At 39.7% G+C, this 17,974-nt stretch overlaps 1 protein-coding gene across 3 annotated transcripts in view; it reads right to left on the bottom strand.

Moving 5' to 3' along the window:
- KDM1A (lysine demethylase 1A) overlaps nt 1–17,974 on the bottom strand; it is a 59,096-nt gene that overhangs the window by 13,640 nt on the left and 27,482 nt on the right. For all 3 annotated transcript variants that reach the window (XM_049878225.1, XM_049878224.1, XM_049878226.1), the window contains 6 exons: nt 17,649–17,782; nt 13,937–14,015; nt 13,220–13,312; nt 12,312–12,418; nt 9,431–9,512; nt 8,122–8,216 (listed from right to left, as the gene is read on the bottom strand). In XM_049878225.1, the coding sequence (XP_049734182.1) occupies nt 8,122–8,216; nt 9,431–9,512; nt 12,312–12,418; nt 13,220–13,312; nt 13,937–14,015; nt 17,649–17,782 (590 nt within the window). The remainder of the gene's footprint in view (nt 1–8,121; nt 8,217–9,430; nt 9,513–12,311; nt 12,419–13,219; nt 13,313–13,936; nt 14,016–17,648; nt 17,783–17,974) is intronic.

The raw sequence follows: 17,974 nt of genomic DNA, 5'->3' as shown, positions 1-17,974 counted from the left end.
GGGACTCAAAATATGGAATTCCACTGTACAATCAACCTAAAATTGATAACAAGAAAAACAAAACATGGAAGTAAATTCTAGCAACCACCGAAGAGTGATCTTTTACAATCAGAGGGAACCGACCGACTGTGAGGACAAGACCATCACAGTAAGACTCTAGCTCTCACTTGAAATGCCTTAGTTTTTGCCCTTCCCAATGAGACAGACCATTTCAAACAACTAGCCTCTGTCTCTTCACTGATTAGTCACATAAGTAACTTTACTAGATGAGCTATAACGGAGCACAAAAAATTTGGGGACAGGTACGATCTGCACCAAAAGAAGATAAAGGGTTTAAAAATGTCACAACTGTGCTCTGCAACTGTAAATATGACAGACACCATAGCTGAGACACCAAAGTCATATTAAAAGCATCAGGTTCTAAAAGATCACACTGGGGAGAGATCAGGATATCTATGAATTAGAGATCACCTTTAACCTAAAGAAAACATAAATTTCTAAGAATCTTCTTGTTTATATTGAGAACTGAGCATTGGGCTTTAGACGCTTGGTACCATTTATATACCAGGGCTATGGTAGGGGTCATTTACATATCAGGGTGGTACCTAGGATTCGGTGACCCACCTATTCAACTCCCATGGCCAAAAATACAGCTACCAGAGCTGATGGAAGAGACTCTTGCCAGGAATTTCATTTACTTTCTCATTAGTAACTTTTGCACGCCAATGTGATGGTCACACACACAGCAGCTCAAAGCAATTAAATTTTTGCTCAGTTTAACTTGCTATTTCTAGGGCAATTCCTGTAATGATGCTACAAAACATAGTTTTAAAAGCTCTAAATTTGGGGTTCCTTTCAAAAAAGAAATGATTACATATACATGATTAAATCTACCAAGTTATGAGATCTCAGATTACAAAGTGTCCAAAGACCAAGTGATAATTAATTGATCACAGATGTGATGTGTTTTTCCTGGAGTACATTTCTACTTATGGCTTCTAAGATGCCCGGCAAGAGGATGCTATGACAGCAAGAGGGACCGGTCACATATGCCTGTACAACAGGGCAGAATGTGCCAACACACAAGTGTGCAAACGGTGCAGATTAAAGCTCTTCCAGCGTCAACTTTAATCTTTGCAGCTCGGATGACAGTGACATAGGAATTTCATACTGAAAAAGTATGCAGCGCTCAGGCTCAGGAAGTGGGGTCCAGGGTGTGTGCTAGAGAAATACTTAAAGGGACACTGTCAAGGTTAGAGGGACCAAATTTGACCTTTTGTCTTCCCTCTGTTTGCTGACCAGCCCGCCTGATTCATTACACTTTCCCCTCAGTGCACCCACAGCCCCCACAAGAAAACTGATGTTTTACATGCGCTTTCAATGACAAAAACTCCCACGGCACCAGCCCGACATACAGGTGCAACTCTACAACAACAAACCAGGGTGAATGTATGATGGTGAGGATCTTTGGAAGGGAAAGATTTCAGTTTCAAGCTTTTAATGGGTTGTTATAAACAGTGAGGAAAATGACTTGAGAAATTATGAAAAAATACCTTGACAGTGTCCTTTTAACCAGTGCAGCAGAGAGAGAAATAAACTGTAAATAACAGCCCAACAGCCACGTCAGGTTTAGTTTTACGACAGCAGTAAAATCACGGCTTTAAACACACACTGCATGATAGAAGCATTCTGTTAGCTCAGAAGCTGCAACCACCAGAGTAATAAGGAACAGAGACTGTACAGAGACCAAAATGGGAAAGTCAAGGCATACAAATGGCCAAAGGAAAGCAGTGTAAAAATGGGGGTCAGGAGAAGAGGGAGAGGGTATCAGAAAGCAGTAAGGATAAAGCAAACTCAATAAAAGAGGAAAGGAAAAAACACAGAACAGTAACAACAACATAAAAAAGCAAACAAACAAAAAACCAAACCAAAAGATTACTGCCACACGTGACTGCAGTCAGGACGGCAGGGCTGCATCTCCGGTAGACCACGCTAACTCGAGGCTCAGCTTTATGAGATTACGAGAAACAGTCAGTATGCAGACCCCACCCATCCTCGGCCCAGTTACACAATTGTAGGGATGTTGCAAGTGAAACCAGGGCTAGCTGGGAAACCTAGATTTTCCCCACTAACTTTAAAATTCCACTTTGAAATTAACTGAATATTTGGAAAATAGCAAATACTTTTTCCATTAGGAAACCAATGATGACTGGGAGAATACCAAAATGTATTTTTGATATGCTTAAATCTTGAATCCATTTCTAAAACTAAGCTAGTTAGAAACATTCTATTTGACAAACCAAGGCAGTTAAAAGAACTTTAGTAAATGACCACCCTAAGTGCCCCCAAATACCTGTGCTTCAGGTCTTTCATTTCCCTTGGTGAGGCCCCTTGTGTTCTATCAGTTCTCCAAATAATTATGGAAAGAGAACAGCATAAAGGAGTTTTATGTATTGGCACCCTCTGAACACAAGGCACAATAATCAGTTCTACCTGGCCATTCTAGGTTTGTATCCTGACAAAGGAACTCAGCAAATGATTACAAAGTTACACACCATCTTAGAAGGTAGGTGAATTTCTACATAACAACACAAAAAGAACTTATAACAACAAGCTAAAAAGTAGTTTTTTGGAAAGGACCAATAATACAGCCTTCTATCAAAGGATCAAACAGGATATCACTTTAAACAGGTTTTGATTATGACTTGCCAAATATTTATTTCTGAGAGACTCCAGATAAACGGTTCCTTTAAGACTAAGAGAATTTGATGGGTCTCTGTTTTCAGTGTGTCCGATCTGGTTGTTTTGGCACTTCTGACTAGATGGACATGGTGGAGGGAGGGGCAGCCTATATGTCTAACCCATGAAGAACAGATTTAGGGAAAGCCAGGCAACTTTATAGACAAGGTCCCTGATGCTGCAAGACGCAATCTCACAGAAGAGGACGACGGCTCTGCTTAGGCCTAACTCTGTATTCTGCCATCGCCAGCTCTCTAGCTCTGTTGTACACTCGTCTCACTTCTAGTCTTCGTAAGTTCTCTTGCAGCAGAGCAGAATGAGGTTAAATGCAGCAATGTTCTAGGTACAGAAAGTTCTGAGATTCAGCCAGAGAAATTCTCAGGAAGAATCACACACTGAAAAAAGCTGTAATGGCCAAATTGGCCAACAGAGGCCAGAGTCACTCTCCACCTCCCCACCCTCATGCCACTGAGCACTTTTAGAATTATGGTAAAACTGAAGATCTATTTTCAAGTCTTCAGAGAAGGTGAGAAAAAAGATTACTAGTTCTTTGCGAAGATCTTACGTTTGACCAGTCTCTAATTCAGGTTCCCAAATAGCCAAGAGAAATGAGAGATAGCTATTATCCCTAAAGGGAGAATATGGGCAATACACATATTTTCAACCCAAATAAAATTACATGTGATTCTATAAATGGAGACTCTTGCCCCTCCCCCCTTTTTAACTCATAAGGAATCCTTTAGAAATGCAAATAACTGGCTTTCTTAAAGCAATGATAGGGGAAGGGGATTGTGGAGAACCAACATGTCTGAGTAGTTTGTTCTAGCAGATTTTAGCATATAGTAGAAGCGCTCAGTAGATATTTGTTAAATAAAAAAATTAATATAGTTTGGAAATGCAAAGTCAGTATTATAAGTATATATGCAGGAAAAAGACTATTTTGCAACTTCAGGAACACTAAAGGACGGCATGAGATCATTATATATATAAAAAGCAGGGACGGCAGTCATGATTTTAAAGGGTAGAGAAAGACTGCCTTAAAGATACAAAAGATGTTTCCTCAAGGATGGTGAAAACCGAAAAAGACAACAGAGGCTTGAGCTAAAAAAAAAAAAGTATAATAACCTAAGCACCACTCTATATGAATACAAAGAAAACTTGCTAAGTTATGAAAAGTACTGTCATATGTCATAGTTAAAACGGTCTTTTTAAGAGCCCTGGCACCCATTATCAATTACGTGTTATTTTTCTTCCTCAAAACAACGGAGCCACTCCAACTCCAAGAAGAAAATCAAGACCTCCGTTTCTCAAAGTAGCCACTGAGCCTTTGGATCTCACTTGCTAACAACACACACAAACACACACAAAATCAAGAGGAGACAGGAGACCTTGGAATGCAGAATGCTAGAATAGTGCAGGAATTCAATTGAAACGCCTTTTTGTTACTTCAGGGAAACTGAATCTAAAGCCCCCGCGTCACCAGCTGGTATACAGGAGACGCAGAAAACATCCACAGTAATTTCCCCAGTCTCTTCCCCCAGCCATGTTTTCAGTCCCCTCACTGATGACTCCCAAAATGTTCCAGAAATATGAATTACCCTCTCTGCCAACCTTCTCCATGTCTAGTTAGTCTGCTCAATATGAGGGCACCTGCCGTTTTAGCTCTGATTTTTTTTTTTTTTAACAGGTTTAAGGGAAAGTAGACCCCAAAATGGAAGAAACTTCTTTTTATAGGGATGTCTTATATTAGAACCAAACAGGGATGGATGCCATTGTCTAGTCACCCAGAGCCACAAAATAAACTTTCCCTGTCAAATACAAATACAGAAGTTCAACATTCTAGCTGCCAATGTAGGATCAGAAAGAATAAAGAGGTAAAGTCTTTCAGGGATCCCTGTGATTGATTAATACAATAACAATGTAGCAAACCAAAACCCACTTGCTATGTGACCTCTTCCTATATGGGCAAAATGGCTGGGTATGGTGATTTGTCCTTAAGGTAATATCACAAATGGTATATGTAACTGCTGGCCTTGTACAGGCTGGGAGAATTAACTTCTGTGTACTAACAAGAGAACCATCAATTCACTCTCTTTTCCACTGAGGCTCTCTGCAAAGAACCCAGGAACACAAATTCATTTCATCTGAGTTTACTAATGAAAAACCAATGGATGAGTGACATTTCCAGTCTAGGTGGGCCTTGTTGGCTCCTGAGAGTAACTATTAAAAGAAAGCTCTTTGAGAAGGAGACTCAGCTGATACAGTCACATCAGCTAGAAAGAGTTACACACACTCACCCCATCCCCACCTTCCTTGAAATATCAGGTATAGTAGAACAAGCAGGGGAAACTGAGCTGGACCACCAGGCAATGGGTCCTGGCTCTCCAACTGACTATAACGGCCTCAAGCAAACAACATATCTGAGATTCCGTTTCCTCCCTAAGGTAAAGGGAATGAAACAACTGACCTATTACTCCTTTAGATTTCTAAGGCCACGAAACATATTTATAATTATAAACATAGGTATATGGGGCTATTGTTAGTACTTGCCCTGTAAGCCAAAGGCTAGTCTACTGGCCAACAGTTGCCCATATCTGCTCTGGGCTGGACTACTGAGGACAGCAAATTACAGAAATATTAACAAGCCTTATGTCTGACTGACGACGTAAAGCAAGCAAGGCTCAAAGCTCAAACAATTCTTCCCAAGTTCCTCAATGTTTAAAAAGAATCCTCCTCATCACTTGGCTACCGCACCAAATGCAAACCATACCAACTTAGGAAAAACCCATGTAGAGCAGAGTTGAATGATAACTGTCAAATTTATTAGTACCACCAAATCTCACTTGGAAGAAATCCCCACATAAAAAAATGCTGAAAATACACACCAGCTTAACAACTGTTTACTACAGTGCTGCTCAAATGGAAGTCCTGGCAAGGTAAGACACCTGCACCAGAATGTAAACCAATGTACTGCTTCCTTCACTGTGCAAGTCTTGCTACCAAAAAAAAAAAAAAAGTAGAAAGTCATCTGAAATAAGTGTGGCTAATGTTGTAGTTTATTTACATTCCGGCACAAGCTATTTATCTCACCGCACACTGACAGCCAACAGCTTGCAGACTGGCAGCCAGTCGGCAGGCCATATTTGGGGGCAGAACTGGTACACGAGTAGCCCTGGTTAAGCACTCAGCTGTTAACCGAAAGGTCGGCGGCTGAAACCCACCAGCCGCTCCTTAGTAGAAAGATGGGGCAGTCTGCTTCTATGAAGATTATAGCTTTGGAAACCCTATGGGGCAGTTCTACTCTGTCCTATAGGGATTGCTGTGAGTTAGAACTGACTTGACAGCAACAGATTACTGGTATACCATGTCACTTCCTCTGTTCCCAAATATCTCATGTCCCAACCTACAATCACCCTAGCGAGCAACATCCTCCACAGACAGTATAACCCCATCGTGAACTTCAGCTTTTTTATCATCCTACCGTCGCTGGCATAATCCTATCCTCCTTAAGAGAGCTCTCTGCTTCAACTTAAACCTTCCCCTGTCTCCATTACCCTTCCCTTCCACAACCACATGTTGAAGTCCCAACCTGCCCTTCACAAACGCTCTCCTCCTTCCCTCCAAATCTCCACTCCTCTTTGCCCCTCCACAGACTCTTTCTCACTCCCTTAGGCTTTTCCATAGCAATTGTACTTCTACATAACCTTTGGCAAATCTGCCTTGACTTAGAATTTCTGTGTTACTGTTATATTTATGGAGGAACCCCTGGTGGCATAGCGGTTAAGTGCTATAGCTGCTAACCAAAAGGTTTGCGGCATCCACCAGGTGCTCCTTGGAAACTCTATACGGCAGTTTTACTGTCCTGTAGGGTCACTATGAGTCAGAATCGACTCAACAGCAACGGGTTTGGTTTTTGATGTGGTTATATTTATGGGCAATACATATGTAATTTACTTTAAAATATTTCCCAACCAAACAAACGAACAAACAAACAGGAATGGGGTAAAACAAAACAAGACTGGAAAAATGGGGATTCATTATAGTACTCTTTCTACCTTTGTGTATGTTTGAAAATTTTCGTAATAAAGAGCTGGGGAAAAAAAAGAATTCAGCGTGTACATGCCTGCACTAGACCACAGGATCTATTTGGCAGGGACTGGCTTATTCATCTCTATATCCTTTAGAGATCTTTGCAGAATAACAGAAGTTTATTGAATTGTTACGTGTACCTCTATTTCATCTTTTTTTCTCTCTCATTCTGTTTATTTTACCCAGAAGTCTTCCTTCCCCAAGCCTTAGGATGAAACTGAGATCTAGAATGCTCGAGACTGGAAACAAAGTGTTCCCAGAAAGTTTGTTCTTCTCTGGTATTGACCCCAGAAAGCCTAAAGGTAGACAGGAGTAACTGAAGATGTCCCTTGGGACCTATGTGACAAAATTCAAGAGTTGGGGTCTTAACATTTTTTGTACAATAGCTAAGTTGCCATGTACAAAGCTTATCTGTTCCTCAAAATATAAAGATAATAATGTGCTTTTATGGCAAGAGGTGTGGACTCTCTCACTCCTGATAGGAGAGTTAGTAAAACTACTGAATGCAAACTTCTGAATTTCGCCCACTCGTACCAAGCATCGCTTAAAGTATCACATGCTTCACCAAGTGCATCAGTCCTAAAAATTAGGACTGATTTACATAGTCTAAGCCTATCTTATATGGTGTTAAACTACTCTCACTCTCCTATAACCATCAACAACAATTCCACGCTATTGCTGTACCAAGTATAGGAAGCTCCTATGCCTCTGGTCAGCGAATACTGTAATGTAACCTACCTAAGTGTTTGGGTAAGTATCACCATATGGCTATTAGAACAACAAAAACTTGAGCTTAAAAACACAAAACCGAAGTCATAAAGAGTATACAGAGCTAAAGCACATGATGGGAGGCACAATACAAGAAATAAAGAATGAGGTTTCAATTCCAGAGATCTCTTGGAGTAGGTGGCCAAAGCCCAATAAAAAAATTAACGACCTAGCTAACCTTAATTAAATGTCTAAAAATAAAACCCAAACATGCATATGCATGTCAATTTGCATATATATAATAATCCCGTCAGCATTCGGCTGTTAACCAAAAGGTCGGCAGTCCGAACCCACCAGCTGCTCCTTGGAAACCCTACGGGGCAGTGCCACTCTGTCCTATGGAGATGCTATGAGTTTTACCGTGGTTTATATATGCCTCAGGGTTTAGGAACAATCAGAACACTGTCATAGCAGTTCTATCCGCAGTTCCTATTTATACGCATGCATGTTCATCCACACGTTCTTTAAACTTGTTTTCAACTGAACCCAAGGAATTCTGAAAAGCTCTGTTTGCCCTCGACTTACAGCTTGTCCGTTGGCTTCATAAAGTGGGCATTTCTGCTTGATCTTGGCCAGCTCCATATTCACTTGTTTGCTGACCACAGCCATGGGGTTCCCTCCTAGAAAAAAAAAGTAAGCAATTCAATTCAATCTACCTATGAAAAGAAGACCAAATCCTCAAATATTTTTACTCAAAATTAAAAACACTCAAAGTTTATGGGAGATAAATTATCTCAACTAAAAAATACCTTCAAAGTAAAATACGTAAAATAATTATAAAGAAAGTAAAACCCACCTCTAGTTCCACAAATTAACATTTTATTACATATCCTTCTAGCCTTTATGTGTATAAAACTACAGACATAATACCCACAAAAGAATCATAGCGTATGTATTGTTTTATAACTTTTTCTCAATTTTAGCAATATATTGTGGACATCATTTTCATGTTAATATTGAGCAACACAGTTTTTAGTGGCTGTGTATTTCTCATTGTATCATAATTCAGTTTTCTAATCTGAGGTTTCTAATGTTCTATTATAAATAACATCATATTAAAAATGCTTCAGCCTCCACCAGACTAGAGTCCAGCACAACAAGATGGTGCCTGGCTACCACCATCAGCTGCTCTGACAGGGATCACAACAGAGGTTCCCAGATAGAGCTGGAGAAAAAGGTAGAACAAAATTCTAACTCACAAAAAAAGACTAGACTTACTGGTCGCAAAGAGACCGGGGAAACACTGAGAGTACAGCCCCAAAGGCCGTTTTCACTCAGTACTGAAGTCACTCCTGAGGTCCACCCTTCAGCCAAAGATTAGACAGGCCCATAAAATAAAACAAGACTAAATGGGCACACCAACCCAGAGGCAAGGAGGCGAAGGCAGGAGGAGATAGGAAAGCTGGTAATAGGGAACCCAAGGTTGAGAAGGGGAGAGTGTTGACACGTCATGGGATTGACAACCAATGTCACAAAACAATGTGTATTAACTGTTTAATGAGAAACTAATTTGCTCTTTAAACCTTCATGTAAAGCACAATGCAAAGAAAAAAAAAATGCTTAAAACACAAGATTGTCTACTTGTTTATTTTCTTAGGTAATTTCTTAGAACTGGAACCACTAGGTCAAAAGGTATGTACAATTTACATTTCGGACGTATTGGGGCATGTCCTTTCTGGAGAATTATTTGGCAATTTACCTCTCATGAACAGTAAGAAGAGTACCCTAGACCAATACATTTTGAAACTGCATTATCTATGACTTTTAGAATATAATCTTAAACAACTTTATCAATCTCAGACTGTTCTGCAGCATAAAACTAAGAACTACTTACCAAGACCTGTTACTACCATGGCTCCCAGATCAGCTACATAGTTCCCTTTGCGAAATGTGGCAACTCGTCCACCCACACGATCCTGTTTTTCAGAATTAAATGGCCAAAATCATCAATTCTATTTCAACCATAATAACCTGGCATGGTAACATCTCTGTTCTTTATAAATGCAAAAAGAAAGGTGTAGTTCAGTTTACAAGAAGTGCAATAAATAGTACTGGGGGCAAAAAGAGCAAGTGAAGTTTAACTTAAAGACTGTTTGGGGGCAGGTAGGTAACGAATGACATATAAGGGGTACAGAATTAGATGAAGAGATAAGAAAACAGCCAAAAGTCGTATTTAGTCACAGGTACTATTATCTCTATCTACCCAGCTGTCTCTAATACTTCTTATTGTACAGGACAGGTAAGGGCCACACAGAAAATATCTGTTCACAAATTCTAACACTAAACGCCTTCTTTCTATCACCACTTTCCAACTGTCGTCCTCCAAACCTCCAAGTCACCTGTGAATGACCTGATAGATGCTTTCTCTGGCAAATGGCTCTCCAGGGTAGTCCCATGCCCAGGGAAAGGTTGTCTACTGAGCATAAACTGTTGACAACACCTTTCATTCCTAAACAGGCTCAGGTTTATCCCTGCTGACTAGGGATTTCTGAGTATAGGCAGTCCCCAGGTTATGAACATCTGACTTACGTACAACCCATAGTGATGAACCAACCCTGTAAAGCCTATTATGTTAAAAATTTGAGGTATATACAATGGTTCATAATAACAAAGGCTGCTATGCTGTGAGAAGTGCCACAGACCATTATTATTATTATTAATGTATTATTATGTTAAAAATATTCAGTGTATCTGGGAATGTTTAATGTTTTTTATGCATAGAAAGGTATACTATATACAGGTATGTGTCACTTAACATCCACCACACATTCTGTGAAATAAGATGTTACTCATTTTGGATGTTGTGTGAATACCATTATTATATACAGGCAGTCCCAGTACAATCCATACAGCATAAAGCCTATTATATTAAAACCTTATGGGAGCCTACCGGACAAAGCCCGAGAGCTGCGTCCGCTGGATACAGAAGGCTAGCCTTACCAGGTGTGCGGATGGGCTAGGGCTGAGCTGGCAGCCAGATCGGGACTTTGTGTATGTCTGAGCACAGGCCTGCGGGTGCCCAAGCGGGATGCAGAGGGGTGGCTATGGTGAATGGTGTAAGGATGCTGGGAGTACAGCTTATGTGGCTGCTTACCCATCATGTGCAGCCAATGCAGCCCAGAACCAGGAGCCTGCAAGCATCCTAGGTCCAGCCAGCATCCCTGCTGGTGGGGGCAGCAGGGGCAGGGGCTGCCCTGCACTGGGCCTGGAAGGCTGCACAGCTGCTGGGCGGGTGAATGACACCAGGACGAGGGAAAGGAGAAGGCTGAGGAGGAGGACAAGGCGCTGCAGGGACTGGGATGCACCCTGGAGCCCCGCTGCCTGTTCACTCTGGGGTCTGGTGTCTTTAAAACAATTAGGGGGAAATAATTTTAGAAAAAGGAGAGCTGCTTTCTCTTAAAAAAAAAATCTTAAGGGAACACAGACATACATGCAGTCAGGCATTGCCTTAACAGACATTATGCAGTGCATGATTGTATTATATACTAAGACAAACATTTGGCTGACTAATGTTAGACACCAACCGAACCTAACTGTTCCAATTTATGTACTTAAAGACAAATTTAGGAACAGAGCTCAGAACTTGCTTGTAATCCAGGGACTGCCTGGGTGGGGAAACCGCCACCTACTTTACTAAGCTGTAATGATAACCTGATCACGGATAAGATGAGAGTACCCTGTAAACTCTAAACAAAAACAGATACCTATACACTAGATTATAAACTCTATATGGGGTAGCAACCGTGATGACCTCATTATTTATTGTATTCTTTTAGTACATTCTGCACAGAGGGCATGCAAATGTTTTATGAATTAATGAATAAAGTATTACTTTCACTAACAATTTATATCAGGAAAATATTTAATTTCCATTTCCCCATATTCTATTTGAAAACAATTTTTTCAATTAGCCAGTTCGAATCCACCAGGCGCTCCTTGGAAACTCTATGGGGCAGTTCTACTCTGTCCTATAGGGTTGCTATGAGTCGGAATCGACTCGACAGCACTGGGTTTTTTTAGCCTTAATTTGTGCCTGGGAACACACTATGCACCTGCTCTGCACATAACATTTTGTGCAGAACAGAGACTAGTTTGAACACTTTTTAAAAAACTTAAAATGGTTAAGTTACCAGAGAAGTGTTTTTTAAAAGTGGTGGGAATCCGGGGGAGACTTTAAATTTCAAGAAGTATTCCCCAAAATAATTTGAATAGTTAGCAGCCTGACAGGATTCTCTTTTCCCCACAGCACCATCAGCCCTTTCAGTTTGCCATTTCTCTCTTCAGGGCTGATTCATCAGGCCCTAAAAGATGGCTGCTGCCTGGGAAGCAACTCCTCTACCTTTACTACCAAACAGGGAGTACAGCTCACTCCTGTTCTACCACAGAAAATAGCTACCTGCATCAAAGGATACGTGCACGAAAGCCCCAGATTTGAAAGTTAACCGCAAGAAATGAGCACTGACCTGAAACTATCCAACAAAAGGGGATATGGATCATTTACAAACTCTCAGTAGTCACTGAGCACTTTTCAAAGCTTTACTGTCAAAAATGCTTTATCCAATATAAAATAACACTACCTAAAATACTGAGTATTGTGCAAATCAATCTGACTTAGTTCAAGGTATATGACTCTTTAATTTGCAACAGATAATAACTTCTTTAGGTTAACCCAACCCACTGCCTCAGGCTTCTAAAACCCTAAATAAAATTCTTACCCTGGCTTCCAGAAGGGTAACATCCATTCCGAAACTCTGTAATTGACGAGCTGCTGCCAAGCCTGAGACCCCAGAGCCTATGATAATTACCTTTCCTGTCTTTTTAGCTAAAAGCAAAAAATAAACAGAAATTAGAATATTATATTACAGTTTAAGAGGTTATATACCTATTTTTATCATGAAAACCTCTAGGTTCCTAACATGTCATGCTGTGTAATAGAAAATAAACACTTCAGTTATTTTCAAAATACGGAAGCTATCTCAATAGAAATCAGCAAATACTTGGAACAAACTTTAATTCAATATTGAGAATCTATTAAGTCAAATCTATGATCTTAAAATTTACTTTCTCATTACTTTAGTCATGTGTTCCAGTATCTGTGACCCTTGCTTAATTTGTAATGAACACTCTGCTTTATTTACCTCACAAATGTATTAGGACATAGGGCTTGGGCAACCAACCTATTTATTCTGGGTGTAAGTTCCTTCTCTAAAGCTCTACTTCTGCAGTCTTAAATTAGTATCTCTTTTTGAAGAATTTTTAAAGCATCAAAAGTAACTATTAATTCTCAAAATATTACTACCTACCTGTTCTCCAGCAGACATTATCTAGATACCATGAATAGGGTAAGCAACCTTTATCAGGATAAAGAACTGGTCAGTAACAACAACAAAAATGGAAATCTAGTATCTTTTACTATGCATCTATAACACTAGAAGTTAAAGAGAACACACATTTATAGAGAGATTTTATTTTAAATTTGACTTCTAAGAAGATAACCGTGAGAACATTTTGACTCTAAATATAGATTTTCAAGTCAAAATAAAATGCTAACAGCATCATGGATATAAAATAGAATCCTAGAATCATAACTTAAAACCATGAAATTCATTAGCCAGGTCCTTACTTGGTAGGGGTTTTATCCTCTTATAAATGCCGAAGTTGATAAGACCATGACGCTCTAAATAACTGTGAACTCGGTGGACAAGCACGGTATCACCTACAGAATAAATGAATTTAAAAACGTTTATATTTTTAGCAGTTTAAACAGGAATTTCTTCTACTTCCCCAGCATGAAGTCATTTTATACATCTATTCCATAAGCTTCAGGTCATGTGACTACTTTAGAAAAGTGATTCTTAGAATTATTATTCTGTGAGGTAGTTCAAAATACATATTACATAATTCAGAATTTTAAAAACTGATATTTTGCTATACATAGAAAGGCAGCACAAAACCAAAACTTTTAAAGTAGTTGTAATGCTCATGTATTTTGGCAAAAACTTTACAAGAGGCTAATAAGTGGGAAATGAGAAAGCCAGGCAGCCAGTAAGCAGAATGCGAACAAAGTTTTCTATGGATCAAAACCTGGATCATAAATCTAGGAAAATAATTTAGCAATCTCTTGAACTCACTCATTTGCCAATGCAATTTAAAAACCAAGAAAACAAACACAAACACACAAAACAGGTTTTCTCTAAGCCTCATATGTGCACAGCACAATACCATGAAATAAGATGGAAATATGAATGAAAAAAGTCATTATGAACCATGAGACTCCTTGGAGGATATATCAACTTTCACCATCTAACCCCAAATTAATTCTATTGAATACACTACTTACCGTTATAAGGCGCTTCTAATTGTTGGAGAGTAGCCTCAAATGTCAGCTGAATCTTTGGATTATCCAACCACAACTGCAACTGCATTTAAATGACAGAAACTGTATTATATACAAATAGACATACGCCATTTAAATTTCTAAAATCCTTTTTTAACTTTAAGACCCTGACTACGGACTTTCAGTAAAACACAAGGGTTAAATTTCTGACACAGAAATTGATAAAAACACAAAACCACGTCAAAGATTAATGAATACTGAAGAAGGTGGGGTACATTTATTCTAAAAAAGAAAAATAGTAACTTGCCAAGGTCATTCAGCTAATTGGGAACAACTAGGACTTAAACCTGGGGTATATGCTTCCAAAGACACTGAGGAGATAAAATCCATAAGACCTAGTGATCAATTAGATATGCAAAGGTGGAAGAAAAAGAAGTGCCAAGGGTAATGCCTCTGTTTTTGGCTCATACAACTAACTGAGTTGATATGCCGTTCGCTGAATGACTGTCACTGAAAGAAGAAGAGATCATGAGTTTATTTTCAAGACAACCAAGAAGAGACATAAGACAGGCAGCTAGGCATACAGTCTGGGGCTAGAGGAGTGTTACGATCTGGAGGCATCTGCCTGTGGGTGATAACTGAAGCCTAATATGTAGAAGACAGGTACTAAGGGGAAAAACAGGGAAGGGAGGAGAGCACACCTCAGACTCAGTCTTAAGAACTCCCAGCTGGTTCACGTAAAAGGCTAGCTGGCAAGAGGAATAAGCCTACAAAGCAGTCAGAGAAGGACAACAACCAGTGAGGTAAGAGGAAAACCAGAATACTGCGTTACTGAAGGCAAGGGAGGAGTGGGTTTTAAGAAGAAAGATGTGGTTAATTATTTCAAATACTGCTGAAAAATAAGACGAGCAATGAAAAACATTATGTTACAATCAGTGGACTTTTAACATGAATTTTCTTCAAATTAAATATATGTATTTGTAAAATACAACACACAGTAAGCAGAATGCCAACAAAGTTTTCAATGGATCAAAACTTGGATCATAAATCTAGGAAAATAATTTAGCAATTTCTTGAACTCATTCATCTGCCAACACAATTTAAAGACCAAGAAAACAAACACAAACACATTAAATACTATCGTAAACGCTTACCTAAAAATTTATAAAGACTGCTCCACAGACAAGTTTCAACCATGGAGTCATTTGGTCATGTGTAAATAAACCACATTAGGAGGATGCCCAAACCCATAGGCATCCTCCGCTTTTCCCTGTGGCCACTGTCAGGGGAGGGTGGAATTCCCAAGTACACACTAGGCCCTCAACACAAGTCTTCTTCCTCCTTCCATCCTATAAATGAGGCTCAGATAATAGATTCTAGCTCAAGAATCATTAAAATTACAGTTTCCAAATCAGAGGCAAAAGAAGTTAGTGGTGGCTAGAAGGCAGACAGGCTAAAATGACATTTCTGAGCTACATTCAAAGTAGCTGAAACCCCAATGTAAACTGCTAATCTGTAGCACCCTAGAGTACAGTGAAAATGTTCTGAATACACCTTGCCTTCCTCTACTCTATGGCTAAAGTATTTTTTAAGAATAAAGGACATAAACAAAAATTCACAGAATACAAATAACTAATAAATGTGAAAAAGCGGTCAGTTTCAGTAATCAAAAAAGTATAAATTAAGTGAGATGGGTTTTGGCTTACAGCAACAAAGATTCTCATGGTTAATTTTAATTAAAAAAATAGGGTGGGCAGTGGGGACATCAAATGGTTAGGCTTTCTGGGAAGCAATCTGGCAACATGTATCAAATTTAAAAAATGTTCAGACTCTTTGACAGGGTAGCTTTCCCTCTAGAATTCTATCCTAAGAAAATAAGAATCAGAGATAGGGTCAAAATGAATGCTTCAAAGCTCAGAGGAGCAAGCGCGGGGGTCTGGGGAACATGGTTTGCGGGGACTTCTAAGTCAATTGGCAAAATAATTCTATTATGAAATCATTCTGCATCCCACTTTGAAATGTGGCGTCTGGGGTCTTAAATGCTAACAAGCGGCCATCTAAGATGCATCAATTGGTCTCAACCCACCTGGAGCAAAGGAAAATGAAGAACACCAAGGCCACACGGCCACTAAGAGCCCAAGAGACAGAAAGGGCCACATGAACCAGAGACCTACATCATCCTGAGACCAGAAGAACTAGTTGGTGCCCGGCCACAATTGATGACTGCCCTGACAGGGAGCACAGCAGAGGACCCCTGAGGGAGCAGGAGATCAGTGGGATGCAGACCCCAAATTCTCATAAAAAGACCAAACTTAATGGTCTGACTGAGACTGGAGGAATCCCGGTGGCCATGCTCTCCAGACCTTCTGTTGACACAGGACAGGAACCATCCCCGAAGACAACTCATCAGAAATGAAAGGGACTGGGAGAGAGACGCTGATGAAGAGTGAGCTAATTATATCAGGTGGACACTTGAGATTGTGTTGGGAACTCTTGTCTGGGGGGGGATGGGAGGATAGAGAGAGAGGGAAGCCGGCAAAATTGTCAAGAAAGGAGAGACTGAAAGGGCTGACTCAAGACGGGGAGAGAAAGTGGGAGTAGGGAGTGAGATGTATGTAAACTTATATGTGACAGACTGATTGGATTTGTAAACGTTCACTTGAAGCTTAATAAAAGTTATTAAAAAAAAAAAAAGTACAGGGCTGTTCAGAGCTTAATTTATAATAAGGAAAAATTTGACACTTAAATGTCTAACAGTTAAATTATGATCCAGCTATCAGATGAAATATCATGCAGATATTAAAATCAATCAGGAGTAGGTTATACCAGATAAGTAGAACAGAATAAAGGTTTATCTTGGGACGGAAAGACAAAGTGATTATTAATATTTATATTTTTTAATTTTAAATGAAAGATTCTTAATGTATGACATGGATTGAATTGTGTCTACCAAAATTATGTGTACCAATTTGGCTAGGTCATGATTTCCAGTATTGTGTGACTGTCCACCATTTTGTCATCTGATGTGATTTTCCTATGTTTTGTAAATCCTACCTCTATGACGTTGAGATGGGGTTAGCGGCAGTTAACGTTAACAAGGTAAGGTTCAATCTACAAGATTGGATTGTGTCTTGAGCCAATCTCTTTTGAGACACAAAAGAGACAATCGAGCAGAGAGACATGGGGACCTCATACCACCAAGAAACAAGATCCAGAATTCTCTGGACCCCGGGGTCCCTGAGCTGAGAAGCTCCTCAACCAAGAATATTGATGACAAGGACTTTTCCCCAGAGCCAACAGACAGAGAAAGCCGTCTCCTGGAGCTGGCACCCTCAATTCCGATTTCTAGACTCCTAGACTGTGACAGAATAAATTCCTCTTTGTTAAGGCCATTTACGTGTAGTATTTCTGTTACAGCAGCACTAGCTAACGAAGACAATGTATATTTATGAGATTATGAAGTACAAAAAGGATCCCCCAAAAAACTCATGTAAGTATGATCTCGAGTCTCAAAAACAAAAATTGTATACATGTTAAAAAAATACATACCTAAAGAGAAAACAAGTAATTATTAATAGGGGCTATCTCTGGGTAATACAGTATTATAGACATTTTAAAACTCTTTCTTCCCTTTCTGGTTTTTTTCCGTATTCTCTATAATAGTAATCCACACTTCTTATAGTCCAGGTGAAAAAACGTTGACATGAAAACTTACTGTGCGGTTCCTGATGAACAGAAAAACCTTCTGGGTCTGCTGTGGCCCACTGATGATATCAGGAAAACAGGCTGCCTCCTGAGAAGTCATCCGATCATGGGGAAGTCTGCTCTGGAAAGCCGCACCCTCCACACCTAGCAAAGAAAGCAGAGGACTTCTGGGAAAAGTGCAAGTGAATCTAAAACTCGGGATAATGATTACGTCTCAAACTCCTTTGTGCCTGAAGAACTCCGTAGACCTTTGCCTCGTTCAGGCAGATCTGACCTCCTTTTAAAAAGACTTCAGATTTGTCTCAAAAACTGAAATTAACTTAGAATTTAGCCATT

The sequence above is a fragment of the Elephas maximus genome, chromosome 3 (genome assembly GCF_024166365.1).
Source record: "Elephas maximus indicus isolate mEleMax1 chromosome 3, mEleMax1 primary haplotype, whole genome shotgun sequence".
NCBI classification, from domain to species: Eukaryota; Metazoa; Chordata; class Mammalia; order Proboscidea; family Elephantidae; genus Elephas; species Elephas maximus.
The sequence above is the reverse complement of the archived record's forward strand: the minus strand, read 5'-3'. Positions and strand labels throughout refer to the sequence as shown.